Genomic DNA, 19,421 nt, shown 5'->3' on the forward strand with positions numbered 1-19,421 from the left:
CTCCTTCTGCTCTAGTCGCAGGGCAGCCGCTCCGAGACGTGGGAAGTCTGGCTGCAAGCAGTGGGGAAAGGGAACCAAGGCAGGCAGGCCAGGGGATTGCCGATTGCACGGATGAGCGCGGCTGCCGGCTCGCGTCCTGTCTGGCGGGTGGCGGCGCCAGCCAGCCTGTGCCGCGCCAGGCCCGAGTCGCGCGTCCGCTGCTTCCTAGCCTTGCGCCCGTGCGCGCGTGGTCTGTCTGCCCCCGGAGGGCCGCCCAGCGTCGGGTTCTCACGCCGCCGGGGGCGGGAGCCGGAGAGCGGAGGAGAGAAGGAGGGAGCGCGCGCGGGCGACGGCCCCTCCCCTCCTCCTCCCGCCGCCGCGGAGAGCGCAGGGAGCAGCCGGGGGCTCGGCGGCGGCGGCGGCGGCGGCGGCGTCTGGCCCCAGCTCCTCCTCCTCTTTTTCCTCCTCCTCCATCTCCTCGCTCCCTCCATCTGCCGTGGTTATGGCCCGTCGCTGGAGCACAAAAGAGTCTCCGCGGTGGAGGTCTGCGTTGGTCTTGCTTTTCCTCGCCGGGGTGTACGGTAAGTGTCTGCGTCCCTGCGCCCCGCTGACCGAACAAAGCTGGGACGACCCTGGGCCCCGAGGCCTCCAGGACAGGGGTTTCCCGGGAGAACCGGGGAGAGAGACCCTGGGTGTCGGAGGGACAAAGACCCGGAGAGGGGTTCGTTGCAGCGGAGGGGGTGGCCCCGCACGGAGATGCCTTCGCGGTCTCGCCCACCTCCAGACCTCGGGGTGTTGGAGAGGGGCTTGGGTGTCCCGGCCGGGGGGGAGCGCCGCTGGAGCAAGGGGGGTGGCAGGCGGACTTCCCGATCTGGGATGGAGGGCCCCTTGCGCAACCACCCACACAACGATGTATGACTGTGAGAAAGAAGGGGAAGTCGCCCCCGCTGCTGCCGGGACTGTCCTGCCAGCCCCCGACCTTTTCTCGGGGTTAGGAAGTTCTCTCGCAATGAAATTCCCACTGCACCAAACCCCCGGCTTCCCCTGTCCCTGAAAAAGCAGCCCGCTGCTTTCTTCCCATCCCTGCACTCGGGGGCCAGGGCTCCGTCGATCCCGGGCGTGCAGGATCCTGTTCCTGCCCCTGGAGCAGCACGCGGGAGAAGGCCAGAAAATAGTTTCCAGCCCCACCTCGGTTTCTCTCTCTTAGGGTAGACGTGTCTGCGCTCACTCCCAGCTCCTGTGTCGTTTCATCCATCATTGCCCGCGGGTGTAGTCACTGTTGCTTTTTCCCAGTCTAGGGATTGTGTTATGTAGAGTCCTTGGAGGTTAAGAGAAAGCTGGAAACGGTGTGTGAGAACTAAGCTTTCTGTTACATTGGGGTCGGAAGAAGGGCTAAGGAATTAATTGGCAAGAACATTCGTTGTTTGAGAGACTTGAGTTCCACTACTGACTTAACCGTTCTTAGTTTATCAGTGGAACATGTTGGTCGGTGTTCAAGAAAACGCAGTTAACCTTGACTTTTTGGAGTGGTGCTTTGATTTCTCCAGAAGGAAATAATTAGAAGTTACCCTTCCACGGTTAAATTTTACTTTGTAAAAAGTCTTAAGTCATTTGCCACTAACACTAATGGTGGCGGCGATAGAGTTTGGTCAACATGTAATTGATAAGCAAGTATTAACCCCTTTGAAAGCATTTTATCTGTGGGATTAAATGTGATGGTAAGTTTTAAAACCTGGAAAGTTACACATGAAGAATTTAATGAACTATGAAATTAACTGACAGCTAAGCAATAGTTTTTTGGTGTGATGCAGAATGTATTGCTTTCTGAGCTTGTTAATATGTTATTATTTTTGTTTGTTTGGTGAGGGGCGAGGTTTGGTCCACACTTGATGTGGTAATTGCCAGTGGTGTGCCTGTGTGTGACCAGAAAACCCAGTGCATGACTTTTGATTGTTAGTTGCATCTAGTGGCTGTGATCCTTTCGTGCCTCATGACTTGTGGGTTTGGGTCTACACCAGAGAGATCAATAAACTGTTACATTGTTTCTTCTAGCCCGAAGTTGAGTATAGTTCTGCTCTGGGTGTAGTAATGGCTCAGGAGAGAAAAGAACGTGGTGAGAAGGCTCTTGAATCTATGGTGATTAGCAGTGTCCCGCTTTATCTTCTAGTATTAATCAGACTTGAATTGTAGTGAAGTCTGATCAGACTGGATAAATAAATGGGTTCTTTTGCTCTTTTCTCATTAAAACCTGTGTCATTAGTGTTTGAGCTAAAAGTCTTCCTGCCTCTAGGCATAAGAGGCTATGAACCCCATAATTTGTCTTGGTACATTCTTTTTGTCCTTGTAAGCAAAACGGCTTTCTGGTAGGTGCTTATCAAAGATTTATGTTTTTAGAATTTGTGTTTAATGAGGAATTGTTAGGAGGCAAAGATTGAAACTTCTTTTTCCAACAATGTGGGACCAAATTATAAAACTAACAAGTGATTTTGCCAAGGGTTGATGTCTCAAGCCACAAGTTTCAAAGTATAAGAAAAAAGGAGGTAGTGAGCCAGGCAGAACATTCAACTGTGTGAGCAGAGATTAAAACACCCCTTTACTCAGCAAATGGGGAAATTCTCTTTATAGCTGCGGTTTTTGTCCTCTTCTGTCTCTCCCACCATATGGGTTTATCGGGAGAAAAATACTCTAACAATAGTATGGGGGAGGGGTTTATTTAACTTGAATATGCACTAGCTGTAATGAGCAGTGGATTCATCCTGAGAAATACCCATCACCTTGAACCTTTTAAAATAGCTATAATTTATGAAACAGTCCCATGTACATCAAAAGTGTTCTGTTTTGTTTTTAAGTGGCTTCACAAATAAGCTCTGTTAAAACAACCAAGTGTTCAGAGTAGCTCTTAACATAGACCCAGTGAAGAAAATCAGGTCCATCGGTCAATATTTAGGCAATTCTAAGTAACTCTTCAGAGTGACTTTCTTATCTATTAACTACAGTATTAAGTGACTCCAAATTGTACCTTGAATCTTTGGAACATTTCATATGTCTTCTTTTTAAAATCTTTATTTTGGTGTTTAGTCTCGTCACATGGCCATTTTAATGGACTATGTGACTATTATATGTGACCATTTTAGTGGAATAATGTGACTATTATACTCCAGGTTGCTTTTCTGAATACCGAAGCTTTATTTGAAACTCTGAATTGTGATGTGGAATACAGTTAATGTTCTCTAGAAGTAGTTGTTCGAGGGCCAATAATTATCTTTCGGGAGCTGCTGCTTTGAATGTCCCTGAAAGTTAGTAGAAAGTCAAGGTTGATTTGGCAATCTGGGGGATAATAACATTAGTAGGGGGTTGCTGAGCACTGTTTTAGGCCTGCTGTACAAGGAAAAGGTGCTTCTTCATAATTCACAGAGGGCTGTCTCACTTTTATAAGTGGATGGAGGTTTCTAAAACTCTCCTAGTCAATAGAAACTTATTTGGCAGAGCAATGATTTGGTAATTGTTAACAGTTTCATTGCTTTATCCTTTTCCACTTCTGTTTGTCTCCCACATCAGTGTATTCTAACCCTTTTTTTTTTTTACTCAGCCCCTCCTAAAGTATATATTATATTACTCCCAGTATACATAACAAACTTCATGAAATAATACTTACCCTTCCTACCTGTGTGTCTGTATAACCTTCTCTCACTCTTCCTTTCTTCCTTTGCTGATTCGGGCTGATTAAATTATTTTCAGACCCACTAATAGATTACAACCCATAATTGTAATTTGAAAAACACTGCCCTGGATGAAGCCTTAAAATGTAATGTAAAATGTTTGTTGTGTTTGTGTATCCTTTACAATAAACTTAGAGATGGTTAGTTTTGGTTACTTGCTGCCAGAGCATTTGGTAACAGTTAAACTCTTTCTGGCATACACTGAGTGACCTGTGATAAAGTCTTTTTTAAACTGGATTTCAGCTTATTATATAGTCAAAGGTCTTTCCTGGACACAATACTATTTTACAATAAATGCTGTGTAGTGTAAAATATTCTTTTTAGCTCTTGCATTTTATATCTAATGAGTAAATCTTTTCCCATGAATTTTATGGACCAGTCAGTAGCATTTTATAAATTTTTCATTTTAAGGATAGACTAAAAGTTCCAGTTTTACAAAGACTGTGAAAATAACTGGAGCATGAGAAAAAAATCTAAACCAAATTCCACTTTTTTCTAAACAAGTCAAGCTCGATCGCATAAAATATGTTGAATAAAACTGAATTATTTGCTCACCATAAACTCTTCCTGGGGTTTATCATCTAAGTTATATCCAGAGCCTAGGGAGAAGATGAAGGTATACAGCACATTTCACAGAATTCTAGGAGGTTATCAGACAAAGTAGAAATGACCACTTTCAGAGGGATAACTATGTTCCAGGAAGACTACGGAAGAGATTTGAATGAAGTATGGTAAATGATTTAGAACGTTTTTAAAAAGTAAACTCTCTGAAGAAAGCATAAAAGTGATACCAGGCTGAAAAGTGAGCAGGAGTTTAAGAAAATGTTTAGAAGGAAAAGACTGACTTTTGTGGTTAGAAAATTAAAAGCTTATCAAGAAAATAAGGGAACAATGAGAACTTTTTGTGTTTTTAGTCGGAGGTGTTTTTGTGGCTGGGGGTTGTGTTTTTTCTTACATTTTATCAATGATATTACAATTTAATGAATAAAAGATTTTAAAAGGAGGTAAACATTTAATATAGATGAGACATATAAATTTAAAAAGTTAGAAAATGTTTCAGAATTTTAGTTTTTATTTTTTTAAAAATTTAATTATATTTTATTGATTATGATATTACAGTTGTCCTGATTTTTCCCCCTTTGTCCCCCTTCACCCAGCATCCCCCATTCCCTCAGGCAATCCCCCCCATCATTGTTCATGTCCATGAGTCATGTGTATGTTCTTTGGCTACTCCATTTCCTATACTCTACATTCCCATGGCTATTCTGTGAGTACCTATTTATACTTCTTAATCCCCTCATCTCTTCACCTATTCCCCCAAATTCCCCTCCCATCTGTCAACCATCAAAACACTCTCCCTATCCATGATTATTATGTCTCTGTTCTTCTTGTTTGCTTAGTTTGTTTTTTAGATTCAGTTGCTGATAGATTTGTATCTTTTTGCCATTTTATTGTCCATAGTTTTGATCATCTTCTTTTTCTTAAATAAGTCACTTTAACATTTCATACAATAATGGTTTTGTGGTGATGAACTCCTTTAGTTTTGTCTTTCCTGGGAAGCTCTTTATCTGCCCTTCGATTCTAAATGATAGCTTTGCTGGGTAGAACAATCTTGGCTATAGCTCCCTGCTTTTCATGACTTTGGATATTTCTTGCTAGTCCATTCTTGCCTGCAAAGTTTCTTTTGAGAAATCAGCTAACAGTCTTATGGGAACTTCCCTGTAGATAACTAACTTCCTTTCTCTTGCTGCTTTTAAGATTCTCTCTTTAACCTTTGGCATTTTAGTTATGATGTGTCTTGGAGTGGGCCTCTTTGCATCCATCTTGTTTGGGACTCTGTGCTTCCTGGACTTGCACGTCTGCTTCCTTCACCAAATTAGGGAAATTTTCTTTCATTATTTTTTCAAACAGATTTCCAATTTCTTTCTCCTTCTCTTTCTGGCACCTCTATGATGCAAATGCTAGACCTTTTGAAGTTTTTACAGAGACTGCTTATACTATCCTCAATTTTTTAAATTGTTTTTTTCTTCTTGCTATTCTGATTGGTTATTTTTTTGCTTCCTTATGTTCCAAATCATTGATTTGATTCTCAGCTTCATCCCCTCTACTGTTGTTCCCCTGTAAATTGTTCTTTATTTCAATTCGTGTATCCCTCATTTCTAACTGGGTATTTTTTATGCTGTTGAGATCCTGACTAAGTTCCTTGAGCATCCCTATGACCAGTGTTTTGAGCTTTGCATCTGATAGATGGCTTATCTCCATTTTGTTTAGCTCTTTTTCTGGAGTTTTGATCTGTTCTTTCACTTGGACCATGTTTCTTTGTCTCCTCATTTTGGCAGCCTCCCAGTATTTGTTTCTATGTATTAGGTAGAGCTGCTTTGACTCTGTGTCATGGTAGTGTGGCCTAATGTAGTAGGTGTCCTATAGGGTCCTGTGACACAGCCTGCCATATTATCCTCCTCTTGTAATTGAGCCTTGATTGTTGTTGGCAGATCAGTGAGAGGGATTTACCCAGGCCAGTCAGCTGCACAGACTGGCTGTGACCACTTACCATGAACCTCCGCTGTCTGTGGAGGATCAGCTGTGCAGGGGCAGGGTGGTAGTGCTCTGATGTGGTCTGTAGCAATCCACTGGGTGCACTGGCCCTTGGGTTTCCTGGATGGTGCAGGCCAAGGTCAGGACCCACCTGTGTTCTGCCCAGGGCCACCCTGCCAGAGCTATACAGCAATCTGAGATGGCTGCAACTTGTACTGGGCTTGGAGATTCCCAGGTAAAGCCAAGTTGTGATCTAGGCTGGCTGCTGCTATTGCCAGATCTGGGACTCACTGAGGCCCCAGGTTGTTGGAGAGGATTCAGAAGTTGTGAAGCATAAGCCAAGACCAACCATTCATATGGAAAAGCAGCTTGGGTGGGCCATAAGTTGGGTGGGGTGGGGTGGAGTCTCAGGGGATCTCCAAGGTGGGTCAAACAGTGTTAGACAGGTTGATGGAGTCTCAGATATGGCACTGGCTTGCAGCTCTGTGGGGAGAGTGTTTAGATAAGGGACAATGGCCTCTGCTTGCCTTGATGCCAGACACTTCAGTTCCTCCCTTTATGCCACTGGTGCCTTTCAAGCTACTACCCCAGTGCTGGAGCTCAGAGGGAGTGAGTCTGAGTAAGTGAGTCCATGTGTAGGTTCTTTAAGGGGAACTGCTTGGGGTTCAGCATTTTCTTCCACCAACTCAATCCCCATTGTTTTTACAGCCAGAAGTTGTGGGGACTAAGCTTCCTGGTACTGGAACCCTGGTTGGGGGACCTGGTGTGGGGCTGGAACTCCTTGCTCCTGAGATATCCCCCCCGAATTTTTATCCACCACATGTGGGTGAGGAACTAGCCTGTTCCACGTCTGTGCCTGTCCTACTGGTCTGGGTGGGTGTGGTTTCTTTGATTCCGTAGTTGTCAGACTTCTGAGTGATGGCTGTTCCATATTTTAGTTGTGATTTTGATGTGGTTGTGCGAAGAGGCGAGCCATATCTGCCTGTGCTGTCATCTTGACCGGAAGTTCCAGAATTTTGGAATGAGTATCAATCTTGTTATTGCTACAATTCTATAGGTAAATGAAGATTATTCTAAACTTAGGAATTGAAGTTGAGTTAATGATGTCCAATTTCTAAATTAACCTTTCCTTCCTGTTTCTCCTTTTTTTTCTCCTCACTACCCTGACCCCACTACTATTTTGGGGAGGGGTGATTAATAAAATGTACATACACTACTTATTCCCATTTTCTAAGGTATAGGATTAGAGCCTGCAAATACAAATTGCCAACTTATCTGTTCAGATGAATGTCATCTGTCTTTTTAAGTAGATGCCAAATATTATATATATATAATGTTCATCTATATATCTGTGTAGATATTCAGTTTCATTACTGAATTAGCTTAAGGAATTCTTACTGTTTAAGATACAGAAAAAAAGGAAGGAAACATTAAATTAAGTTCAGATACCATGCTTGGTCTTTTTTCATTGCCAGTTCATCTTCATTAGGTCTCACTTAGCAATCCTATATAAGGCATTTATTTCTTTTTTATAGAAGAGAAAATTGAAGCTCAGAGAAGCTGTGACTTAGTTAAAATCAAATCAGTAGGAAGTAGTAAAGCCAAAATTGCAACATAATCCTGTCTGTCTCTTCACTCATTCATTTAGCAAACATTTTGAGCACCTATGTCTGGCACTGTGTAAGGCACAAGAACCCAGTGGACATCATTTCTGTCCCCATAGGGTTTACAGTCTAGTGAATAAGTTATAATATACACTCTGAAAGAAACAAGGGGCAGTGACAGTGAATAACAGACACAGGGTAATTAGAGGAAGGCTTATTTGTCAAGGAGACATTTATAAGACCTCAAGGATAGCTACCCATGTTATGATTGGGATAAGAGAGCCTTGCACATGGGAACAACACATGAAAGACCCAGAATCACGAAAGAGTTGATGTGTAAGAGCTGGTGTGTTGCAGGTATATGAATACAATCATTGTAGCTAGAGCACAGTGGTCATAGGGAGACTGACGGGTAAATTTGGAATCCTAGACAGAAACTCAGATCTTGGACAACCATGCTAAAGAGTTTGCATTTATTTTAACTGTAATTATTAAAGAGGTTTAAGTGACATAATTTGGCTTCCTTTTTGCAAACACTCACTTTTACTACTGTGTGGAGGATGGTTATGAAGTAGGCAAGAGTGGAGATGGGATAATTAGGTTTTGACTATAATCCAGGTGATAGACACAGAAGCTTAGACCAATGTAGTAATAGTAGAAATATGAAAGAAGAGTATGGATTACCCTTTTGGTAGGGATGAAAAGGGTACTTTCTCTTGGCACAAGAAGGAAGGAAGAAAATATTGTGCAAGTGTACTGTGGGTTTTGGGGGTGGGAAGATGGAGATTTCTCTAAGTGATATGCCTTAAGATCATCAGATAAGAGCAAATAGAAGGGATGAAAGATTGAGGATGACTTCTGTTTCCACAGTTTAGTAGAACAGCTCAGACTCTTAGGAAATTAAGTTTCTATTATTTAATCTAGCAAGGAGAAGCCTAAGAACAGTCAATGCAAAAAGAGCTACTGTGCTGTGGAAAGTAGTTGTACAACCCGTGACAAGAAGGGTGAGGATTTACGTTACAAGGGGAGAGACTTAAGCTTTCTATGGAGAACTCAGTTCTAAGGACTATCATTTTTGTCAGTGAAGTATAGAACCCAACCTCTACAGCATTTTAAGAGTATTTCAGGCAGGAACCAAAGGGAAGGGGGATAAAAGATAGATTTTAAGGACTTTTTGCCCTAGTTAAATGACTTATACTGTGATCGATTAAAGATTGCTTCATGTCTTAGAAGAGTCAAGAATGCATTTATAGAATAGAGAATTTCAGAAATTTTAGAAAAATAAAGTGACTTCTTTTCCCCTCGATTATATAGTTTATTTACAGAATATATAAATGTTAGAAGATCCTGAAACTTTAAAATAAATGTAGCTGACAGTTTTTTAGTTTTCTCTTAAGTATTTGATAACTTATTGCCCTGATATTAGTTTGGTGAAGAAGTTACATTGTTTTATACTTTTTCTTATTATTGAATGAGAGTAACTCAATACCTACCTTTAATTCACTTACATTTCAGTTTTTAGAGAAATGGAAAATGGCGCCAATCTTTTAATATTGAGATTAATTGGAGCATAGTAAGATGTTTAGTGGTTGGAATTTACCTTTCAAATATAAGGAAAAGAGTAAGTAATCCTTTCTTATCTGATTTAATTTTATTGTTAAAGAATCTTTTTGGTTTTAAGTTAGTAAGTTGAAGAAAAACTGAACCTTTGTATCTGGTATATTCCGAAATAGATTTCAATTTCTTGAAATTATAATTGCTTGTTCTAGGGACACTACAACCTTTTACCAAGAGTTAGAATACAAAACTCCTTTACCAAAAAAAAAAAAAAAAAGCCTTGGTTTAATCCTCAAAGTAACTGTGGACCATGAGAAAGAAGATCCCTACTAAAATGTGCATGTGGTGGCTAACTGGGCTCAAATTTAAAAAAACAAACGAACACCCTAGCAGCCATTTCTATGCAGGGGCCTCACCTGCAAACTGTACTTCAGGGAGAAGCCTGCACTGTGTTTCTGCCTTCTGAGCCATCCCTTATAAAGGTTCCCTGGAATCCATTTTCAACCAATAGAACCAGTCTGCACTGCACAGCTATATCCTCTATCAGCTTCTTCACGGACCAGTCAGAGCGGCTCCCTTCTGACCAATCAGGATCACAGTGCCTTTTGGACAATCAAGCTGCGAGGATTTGGAATCCTCATTTGTATGAGAACAGACCAATCAGGGACCAGGGGACTTCTGTCTTTGTAAGTCAGCTCCCCTCTGGGTCTGAGAGCAGTTTCGCTTTCCACCAGAGCTAAGGCAACTAAAATGCCCCATGGAGCAGAACAAAGCAGACCAGCTTGGAAAAGAACAAGAGCTGTCCACCGAGAGAGGTGCCTGGGCCCAGGGTCCCCTCGCAGCTATGCTGTATTACAGTGAGCTGTTGGCACTGAATAAAGAAAGTTCCTCATTCACCGCGTCCCAAATTGAGTTGACATAGCTTAGTGAAGTAGGTGTTATTAGACACTGAAACTTTGAAAGTGGTGATTTTGCCTAAGGTTCACGTCTCCACTGCTGTTTATTTCTCGTAGAGGTCCATTATTTTTTGTCTGCATTATCGTTACAGCCCCCACCTACTCTTGACTCTTTTCTGGTCTTGTCCTGATTCAATCATATCACATATAACAGCTGCCTGAGTGACTTTTCTTAAAGTACAGATACGATTATATAACATTCTTGCTTAAAACCCAACGACAGTTTGCTATTCTTAAAATATAAGCATAACTCACTAGGCCCTTCATGCTCTGCCTAATTTTTACCTTTCTTGTCTATTGTCTCTCTCTTTACCCACCGCTCTGCTACTTTTTACCATGTCCCTGCCATGCTGAACACATTTCTCTGTGTCTCCTGGCCTCTGCACACACTATATTCTCTGCGTGGCTTTATCTTCCTTCCTCCACCCTGTCTTAGCTACGTTTAATTCCTGCCTGTTCTTCGGCTTTTCTCTAGATGTTGCCTCCTTTGGGAAGTCTTTCCAGGTTCCCCAAAACTGGGTGCCCTTCTCGCAAGCATCTCTGTCTGCCCGTAATGCAGTATCCGCGTGGGCCTGTTTCACTTCCGCTTCCGCCTGGAGCAGTGCTGTCCTACAGTTGTCTGCAGTCGCCCCCTCTCCTTTTCCAGTGTCCCTTCTGCAGTTTCAGCTTCCCATGGTTAGCCATGGTTTGAAACTAAGTAAAATATTCCAGAAATAAACAAGTCATAAGCCTTAAATTGTGCGCCAGTCTAAGTAGTGTAATGAAATCTCATGCTCTCCCGCTGCATCCAGCCTAGGACAGGAATCATTCCTTAGTTCAGCGATTCTACGCTGTATGTGCTACTCGCCTATTAGTCATTTAGTAGCCATCTCGGTTTTCAGAGTAATTGTTGCCGTATCACTGTGCTTGTGTTCAAGTAACTCTTATTTTACTTAATAGCCCCAAGCACAAGAGTACTGATGCTGGCAATTCGGATATACCATAGAGAAGTTGTCAAGTTCTTCCTCTAAGCGAGAAGGTTTCAAGTATAGGAAAAACACATCGTACATACAGGGTTCGGTAATATCCACCGTTTCAGGCATCCACTTGGGGTCTTGGAGAGTGTACTATAATATGAGTTTCAAATGTAAGTTACATATATAAATTTTCTAGTAGCCACATTAAAAAGAAAAAGAAACAGGTGACATTAATGTTAATATATTCAACCCAGTATATCTAAAATATCATTTTGACATGTAATCAATAGAAAATAATTTTTCATACTAAGTCTTTAAAACCCACTGTAAATTTTATACTTATAGCCCATCTTAAATAGACAAACCACATTTCAAATGCTTGATATCCACTTTGGAAAACTGTCTATTAAAGCTGAATTAAACATGCCCTGCGATCTAGCAGTTCTGCTCCTAGGTATAAACTCAACAGAAGTGGGAACATAATGTGCTCCAAAAGACATGTACAAGAATATTCATAGCACCCTTTTGTTATAGTTCCAGACTATAAACAACCCATATGTCTATCAGCAATAGAATGGATGAATTCATTTTGGTGTATCAGCTTAAGGGAAAACTATACAGCAACAGTTCTCAAACTTCTGGGTCTTGGGACTCCACAATTATTGAGGAATCCAAAGAATGCTTTTTTTTAAAATATGGGAGATGTATATGTTTTTAAATAATATTAAAATTGAGGAACATTTTAAATGACCTAATAAACCCATTACCTGTGACCATAAAAAGCATACATTAAATAAGATTATGTAAAATGACTATACATTTTTCAAAACAAAAAAACTCAGTGAAAAGAGTGGTATTGCTATACCGTTTTGTAAGTTACTGTAATGTCTGGCTTAGTAGAAGACAGCTGATTTCTTATTCCTGCTTCTGCAGTCGGTCTCTTGTGACATGTTTTGGTTGAAGTACATATAGGAAAAAAATCTGACTTCACATAGACACGTAATTGTAAAGGGGAAAGTATTTCAATGCCAGAACTTAACAAGGAGTACTTTTAAAAAGTTAATTATAACATGGAATCTGAAACTATATCAGTAAACTTTCTGTATTCTGTTAAACTCTGGAAGGATTTTGCGGATTCCCCAGAGTCCACTGACTACACTTTGAGAATAACTTATTACACACTAATGGAAAAATAAACAAACCACTGTATAGATAGCATGGGTGAATTTCACATATTGATCAAATGAAGTCAGACACTAACTTACAGGTGCTGTGTGATTACAATCTAAGAAGATAGAGTATAAGAGACTAGTAATCTATGGTGGGGGGTGGGTAGTGATCAAGAGGGGTACCAGGATAGCTTTTGGGCTGCTGGTTATATTGTTTCTTGACCTAAGTGATAGTTTACACAGATACAGTGTTTTTGTGTGTCTGTGATAAGTTGCGGAAATGTAAACTTTCAATTTGTACATTTATTTTTGTATATTTCAATTAAAAGTTAAGTAATAAAACTTTTTTTTTAAAGAGCAATATTCGAACATAGTATCCTTAGAAGGTTTTCTGATAATTTAAATTCTCTAGTGTTTTGCTTTTTGTTTTCGTCCTTTTTTATATTTTTCTTTGTATGTGATAATTAAAAACATTTTTAAATGTTTTACTTAGGAAAATTTCAAACATATTTAAAAATAGGGAAACTAGTGTAATTAACCTGATATATCCAGCATCCAGCTTCTAAAAATGATCATTATATGACCAGCCTTGTTTTATCTCTACTTCCATCCCCTTCCTACTCACAACTGATTTTGAAGCAAAACCCAGACATCAAATATATTTGTATTTCAGTGTGTATCCCTAAAATGTGAGAGCTTAAAAAACAAAAAACAAACAAACAAAAAAAACCTTAAGCCCAATACCGTTATCACACTTAAAAAATTAACGATTCCTAGTTATCATCAAATATTCAGCCATGTACATATTGGCCTGGTTGTCATAAAAATATGAATTTTTAGAAACTGTTTGGATTAAGATCCAAATTAGGTCCATACTCTGCAATTGTTGATATCTGTTAAGTCTTACTTTAATGGTTTTCAATCCCCTTTCTCCTTCTTTTCTTTTTAAAAATTCTAAGTGACATTGATATAGCTTTATGGTATTATTAATGAAATTGTGCTGTTCCTTAAATTCCTATATTAATAAGTTTTTGAGAATGGGTATTTAAATTTGTTGCATAAGTTTTTTCATTTCCAAGACAATCATGAGGTGTTTATGAAGGTCAGAGTTATATAAGTGAAACATACTTAGCATAATGCCAGACAGTATTGATTGAATAAATGAATTCATTTATCCATGAATGGAGTAAATTACACTCGTGTGATTCCTAATGTTGGACTATTTTTGCTTTTATGAAATAGGCTACAGCAAGTTGGTAATAATATATTATCTTTTAACCTGCTGAAATATATTTACTAATCACTCTTTAGACTTTGTGTCCATATTTACAATATCAGTCAGTCATTCTGTAGTCAGTCCTAACTTGCTTCCTCTGTGTACTGCTTTTTCTCCTCCTGTAAACTAATCCCTCTCTGCCTCCCTGATTTTCTTATTTGTTAATTCATTCTTTTAGATACACTTAAACTTTTTGTTATTTTTGTCAATTTCATTGCTCAGATACAGTGTAAAACATTTTAGTTCCAGTTGTGATTACTTTTGCCTTTTAAGATTAGGAAAGTAGAGTGTTTATGAACTGTGTGGGTACTATTGATAGAAAAGCAAAAATTAACAACTTTGTTCTGCTGACAGGAGAAATGTTTTCATTTGTAGTGTGGTAAACTTTGTTTCACTAAGAAAGATAATAAGAGATGAGCCTAAGAAAGAGATCCCTTCTTATGAACAGGCCTTAGGACCAAACGAGCCAATAAGATAACTTAGAGGAGATGGATCGGTCCAATGAGAAGTGGCATCTGAAGGAAGGATTTGGGATGTGGTGAGGGGAGGGGAGTCAAATGGAAGTGCTAAATGAGTATGGGGCTCAAGTCAAAGGGTAGGACTGTTGTATTCTATGAATTGGGTATTTCTAGTCTGCCTGGGATTACATGTTAAGACCAAACTTGTTTGCTAAAAAGGTATAACCACAGAGTTAACCAAAATATGGTCCCAGTATTATCTAAATCATGACTTAGTGGTGTCACTAACATGATTACTTGTACCTAAGAGTATTTTCACTCTGGCACAAAGCATGGGAAATTAAGGGGAAATCTACTATTGGCAATACTGGAGCGAAATCCCTATCCAGGGTTTAGGTTCTGATGTCAGTGAGTAAGGCTAAAATAGAGGTCTTTTCAAAATTCCTTAAATCATCTTTAAGTACATTGTGCGTGTTTTTCATATTCAGTGCTGAATAGTTTGCTTTCATTATGTACAACACATCCAGTTTTCACTCTAGCATTAGTACAGAAATTTCTTTGTGTACCAGATAGAATGGTTGTATTTAGGGACCATATGAAAAATATGAGTGAGAATAGATAAAATTACATAAATTAAATCTGGATAGTATTCAGTTCCTCCACATTACTTTTTACCAGTGCATTACAATAAGGGGCTGAGTGTTCTGACTGACATATATGGGTGTGTTAGAATTCAAATTAGGATGCATTATTTCTGCTTTTTATTTATTTTGTCTATTTTTTATTTATTCTTTTATTCCCTGGCCTAAGTAGGGGGCTAGCTAAAATAAAATTAAAAATAATGGAAGTTATGTTTCTTAAAGGTTTGCTCGAATTCTACCCTAAAACTATGAGAGCATGGTTCTTTTGGGGAATAACTCTTTATCTTTTCAATTTCTACCTCTTTGAGTCAGTTTTGCTAAATACTAAATTATATTTTCCTAGAATATTGTGATTTTACCTGTATTTCCATATTTGATTTAAAATTGTAAGTAATGTTCTCTCAAAATATATTCTGCATCTGTGATTATATAACCATTGTCATTCCTAATACCTGCTTACCTGTTCTTTTCTTGAACAGCCAGCCTTATCACAGCTTTCTCTGTTTTAGGTGTTCTCAGACTTTATTCATTTTTGGAATTGTCTCAACTACTCTAATTCTTTTGTCCTTCCTTTATATATTGTAGAATCAGCTTGTTCCTATGTGCAAAATATCCTGCTCAGCTTTTGATTAAAATTGCGTTAAATTTATAGATCACTTCACTGTGTTGAGTTTTCTAATCCATGAGTGCAGGAGTTCTCTATCCATTTAGGTGTTTGATTTCTCTCTTTAGTGTTCTGTAGTTTTCAGCATACAGATATTGTATATGTTTTGTTAGATTTATAAACTCATTTTTTTATCAATAATAAACACATTACTCTATCCTAATCAGTGTTCTGTCACTAAGTATTTGTATATGTATATATGTATTATAGATACACACATACTGATTTTCTTCTCATAACACCCTTGTCAGCCTAGATACTGTTACTATGTTTATTTTACAGATAAGGAACCTGAGACACAGAGAAGATAAGTATCTTAGCCATGGCCACATAATTAGTAAGCAGAAGAGCTAGGATTTGAACCCAGAGAGGGCAGTTCTGGACTCTGCTCTTAATCATAACAGAATATTGCTTTTGTAGTTTTATTTAGAGACCTCCCTAAATTCAATGTAGTTTATAGGCAAACTGATTAATTCCTGATACATTTGCTCATTACTAGAATTTACCTGCTTGTGGTGCTGATAGATGAGCCACAGATGCCAGATCATTAATGTTTCCTAAATTAATTTTAGTTTCCTATTAATTGAGATTTGTAAATAGCAGGATGCTGGGTTGTTGGGTTTTATTCTACCTACCCTCACTTTTTTTTTTTTTTTTTTGTGAGGCTATTAAATAACTTATGCAAATACTTTCTTCATAAAATGTTAATTTTCTTAGTAGATGGACAAAAGATCATTATAGAAACAGTAATTGGATTGCTAATAAAATTAGAAACAAAAATTAGCTTAAAGAAATACAAATAAATACCACATACTAATTTAGTAAATATGTAAAAATCAAACTGTCCCATTAAGTGTTCAAAATTGTCAATAAAGACATAAAATAAAAATGAGTCTAGAAGGTAATGAAATGAGCATTAATACTTGACTAGTAGAAATGGTAATTTTTGGTCGATAAATTTATTGATATTACTTGACATATAGCTTGGGCATTTTTTCCTATCACTTTCTCTTCATAAACTATTTCTTTAAAATTGAATGTTAGATTGTTTACAGTTGTGTTCACATTTATAAATACTATAATTAACATGAGTTATTAATTTTTATCTTAATTTTTATTTTTCTTATGATTAAGCATGAAAGTAGAATTATTGGGTAAAATGTTAGAGTATTTTTAAAGCTCTTAATAAAGTATAATTTTTATTGCGTGCTTACCATATGCTAGTTATTGCTTTAAATGCTATACACACACACACACACACACACACACACATATATAAAATCCTTATATTAAAACTATGAGATGGGTCCTATTTTAACTATTTTGAAAAAAATAGAGAAATAATTTAACGTCATCCAATTAGAGGCAGAATTTGTTTTTCAGAAAGAATATGCTACTTTTAAGCTTCTCCCCATGGAATCTGAGATTATATATCGTTTTATACCCTTATCAGTGAAATGTTACCATTCCTCATTAAAAGGATCCAAGGGTCATGGATGAATGGCTAATTCCAGTCTGGGGCAGAAAATAAAAAAAATAAACCTCAGGCATTCTGTTGTATCCAAAAGCAAGGAGACTCTTAAAAGACTAGTGGTTTAAGTCAGAAGGACACAGAGTCCAAATTAAAGGGGACCCTATTGGCTAAAGATGAGAGAGCTTGAATGTCAAAAAGAATAATGAAGACAGTTGGAATTTACTGAATATAGAAAAACTTCTTGGTTCATAACAAGACTTGCAATAAGAAACACACCCCCCCCCCCCACTCCAACAGGTTACTGGATACCAATGGTAAAAACAGGGTACTAACTCCATACTCTGAAAATGAGCAATTATAAGAAAATAATTAAGCATTTATCCTCCCTTTTTCTGTATGAAAAAGGGTAAGCAAGTAACATTTGTTGAGGGAAAGTTCTTTGCAGAATTTAAGTTAATGAAAGTATAAAGAATGGCAGGAGTAAAAAATAATGTTGCCATAATGAAATAATTTATTCAGGCCATGATCATCAGTTTCATCTACTGCAACTATTATATAAATGGTCTCACAATACATTCATATTTTACAATGGAGGGATCAAACTACCCTACTTGGAACTATTGATTGACCTCAGTCTTAGGAAAGGTAGAGCAAGCAGAAAGTGTGTGCCTCCTGTAGTACACATGAAACATACAGCATCAGCTCTGAAGTATTCCAGCAAAAATGTTGGACCTGTGTCAAATCAAGCATCTACCACCAGGGGTTGGTGAACTATGGCCTTTCAGCCAAATCCAGCCCACTGCCTGTTTTTGTTTTGTTTTTCATAATGTTTTATTGAAACACAGCTACTCTGATGCATTTAAGTATTTTCTATGGCTGCTTTTGTGCAACAGTGGCAGAGTTACATAGTTGTGACAGAGACCATATGGCCCATAAAACCTAAAATATTTGCCCTCTGCCCTTTTTACAGAAAAAGTTTGATGACACAAGCTAGATGAACAAAGTTAAATGATACAAAAAGGAGGTAACACCACTGAATATGGGCCTCTTACAGGACAACTGATCTGATTTCTATAACAAGTCAACAGTATGGAAAATACAGGAATATTTCTGTAGTTTAAGAGAGACTTCAACATACTAACCAAATGAAACATTGAGACTTCCTTTGGATCATGCTTTCAAATAAGCCATCTGTGAAAAGACATTTATGACATACCGAGGGAAATCTCACTATGGTCTGACTATATTAAATGATATCAAAAATTATCATTAATTTTGTTGAAGTAATAGCATTATAGTCAAGTAGGAGAGAGAGTGTCTATATTTCTCTTCATTCACTTAGGGAAACACACCTATATAGTAGGGATAGGTATATTTACATTAGGTAATTTTAAAAAGATATATGAAAAAGGATAATCTTCAACTTAATATATGATATTTTAATAGGAAAATGTCAGGTTGACAGTATCCTATTTTAAGATTCTGTGAAACAGCAGGAAAGTTATGAGATGAACCTCAGTAGAGGTAAGTGAAAAGCTAGACATTTGTTCAGAGGGGAAGAAAAAGAATTCTGTTAATATATTTATTAAATTGAAGGGCTATAAGCTATTTAGAACTCAGGAGTTTGAAGATCATACATGGTAAAAGCATCATGCCCTGGGCTCCGTGCCCAACCCCCCCCAGCATGTTGCTGAAGCTAATGCAGTGTTGAGTCTTTCAGTCTAAAGACTGAAGCTGCTCGAGAGGTTTGAAGAGTCATTTACCAAACATTTTACATTTTCACTGACAGTGAAAAGAAACAGCTCTCTAAACCTATAATCTAATGAACAGTTGGATCCGAAACTGCTTTCCCCTGTGGTTTTCTAAACTTAATTCACTAATGGAAGAACGCCTTTTTTTAAAAAAAAAATTTCTATACCCTTTTCCTTTTCTTTCATCTTCTAAGCAAATGGTAACCTGAAACCAAATTGTTAATTATACAAAGGACGTTTCATCCTTAATTTCAAGATCTGGTCATTTTGACTCATTAAATAAATAAACATTTACTGAGATCTCTGTGTAAGAAATTAGGAAACAGGAAGGCAGGTAGAGAGAGTGAAAAAGAGAAGAAGAAAGCAAAGACAGCGGAGAAAGACTTTTATTTGTCCTTAAGACACTCAAATTCTTTGTAGGAGATGGGTAGTCAAATTAATAACCCAGAACAGGATGATAAGGTCTGTGGTGGTAATATAGTCATTACTCAGTACTAATTTGATGTACTGTGGGAACATTAATTCATCCTGAGATGGATGGAGATCTGTTTATTTCCTGAGCTGAGTTGAAGGAGCTCGGTGGGTAGCTAGGGGCAGTGCACTGGACGGCTCTGTGTAGAGAGAACATCATGTTCAAAACCAGAGGCAGGTGCAGGAGCAAATGATATCTCCATTAGTAAGT

The 19,421-nt window shown here is 38.4% G+C and overlaps 1 protein-coding gene across 2 annotated transcripts in view; it reads left to right on the forward strand.

Moving 5' to 3' along the window:
* Window positions 1-229: 229 nt before the first annotated feature.
* The window catches only part of LRP12 (LDL receptor related protein 12), a 67,210-nt gene continuing 48,018 nt past the window's right edge, over window positions 230-19,421 (forward strand). The window contains exon 1 of one of the 2 annotated variants that reach the window (XM_090283460.1): window positions 230-560. In XM_090283460.1, coding sequence (XP_090139586.1) covers window positions 482-560 — 79 coding nt within the window. In that variant the 5' untranslated portion in view covers window positions 230-481. The remainder of the gene's footprint in view (window positions 561-19,421) is intronic. The other variant, XM_090283458.1, reaches the window with a different exon arrangement.

This window comes from Furipterus horrens, unplaced genomic scaffold (genome assembly GCF_987537825.1).
Source record: "Furipterus horrens unplaced genomic scaffold, mFurHor1.1.pri manual_scaffold_7, whole genome shotgun sequence".
Lineage (NCBI taxonomy): Eukaryota > Metazoa > Chordata > Mammalia > Chiroptera > Furipteridae > Furipterus > Furipterus horrens.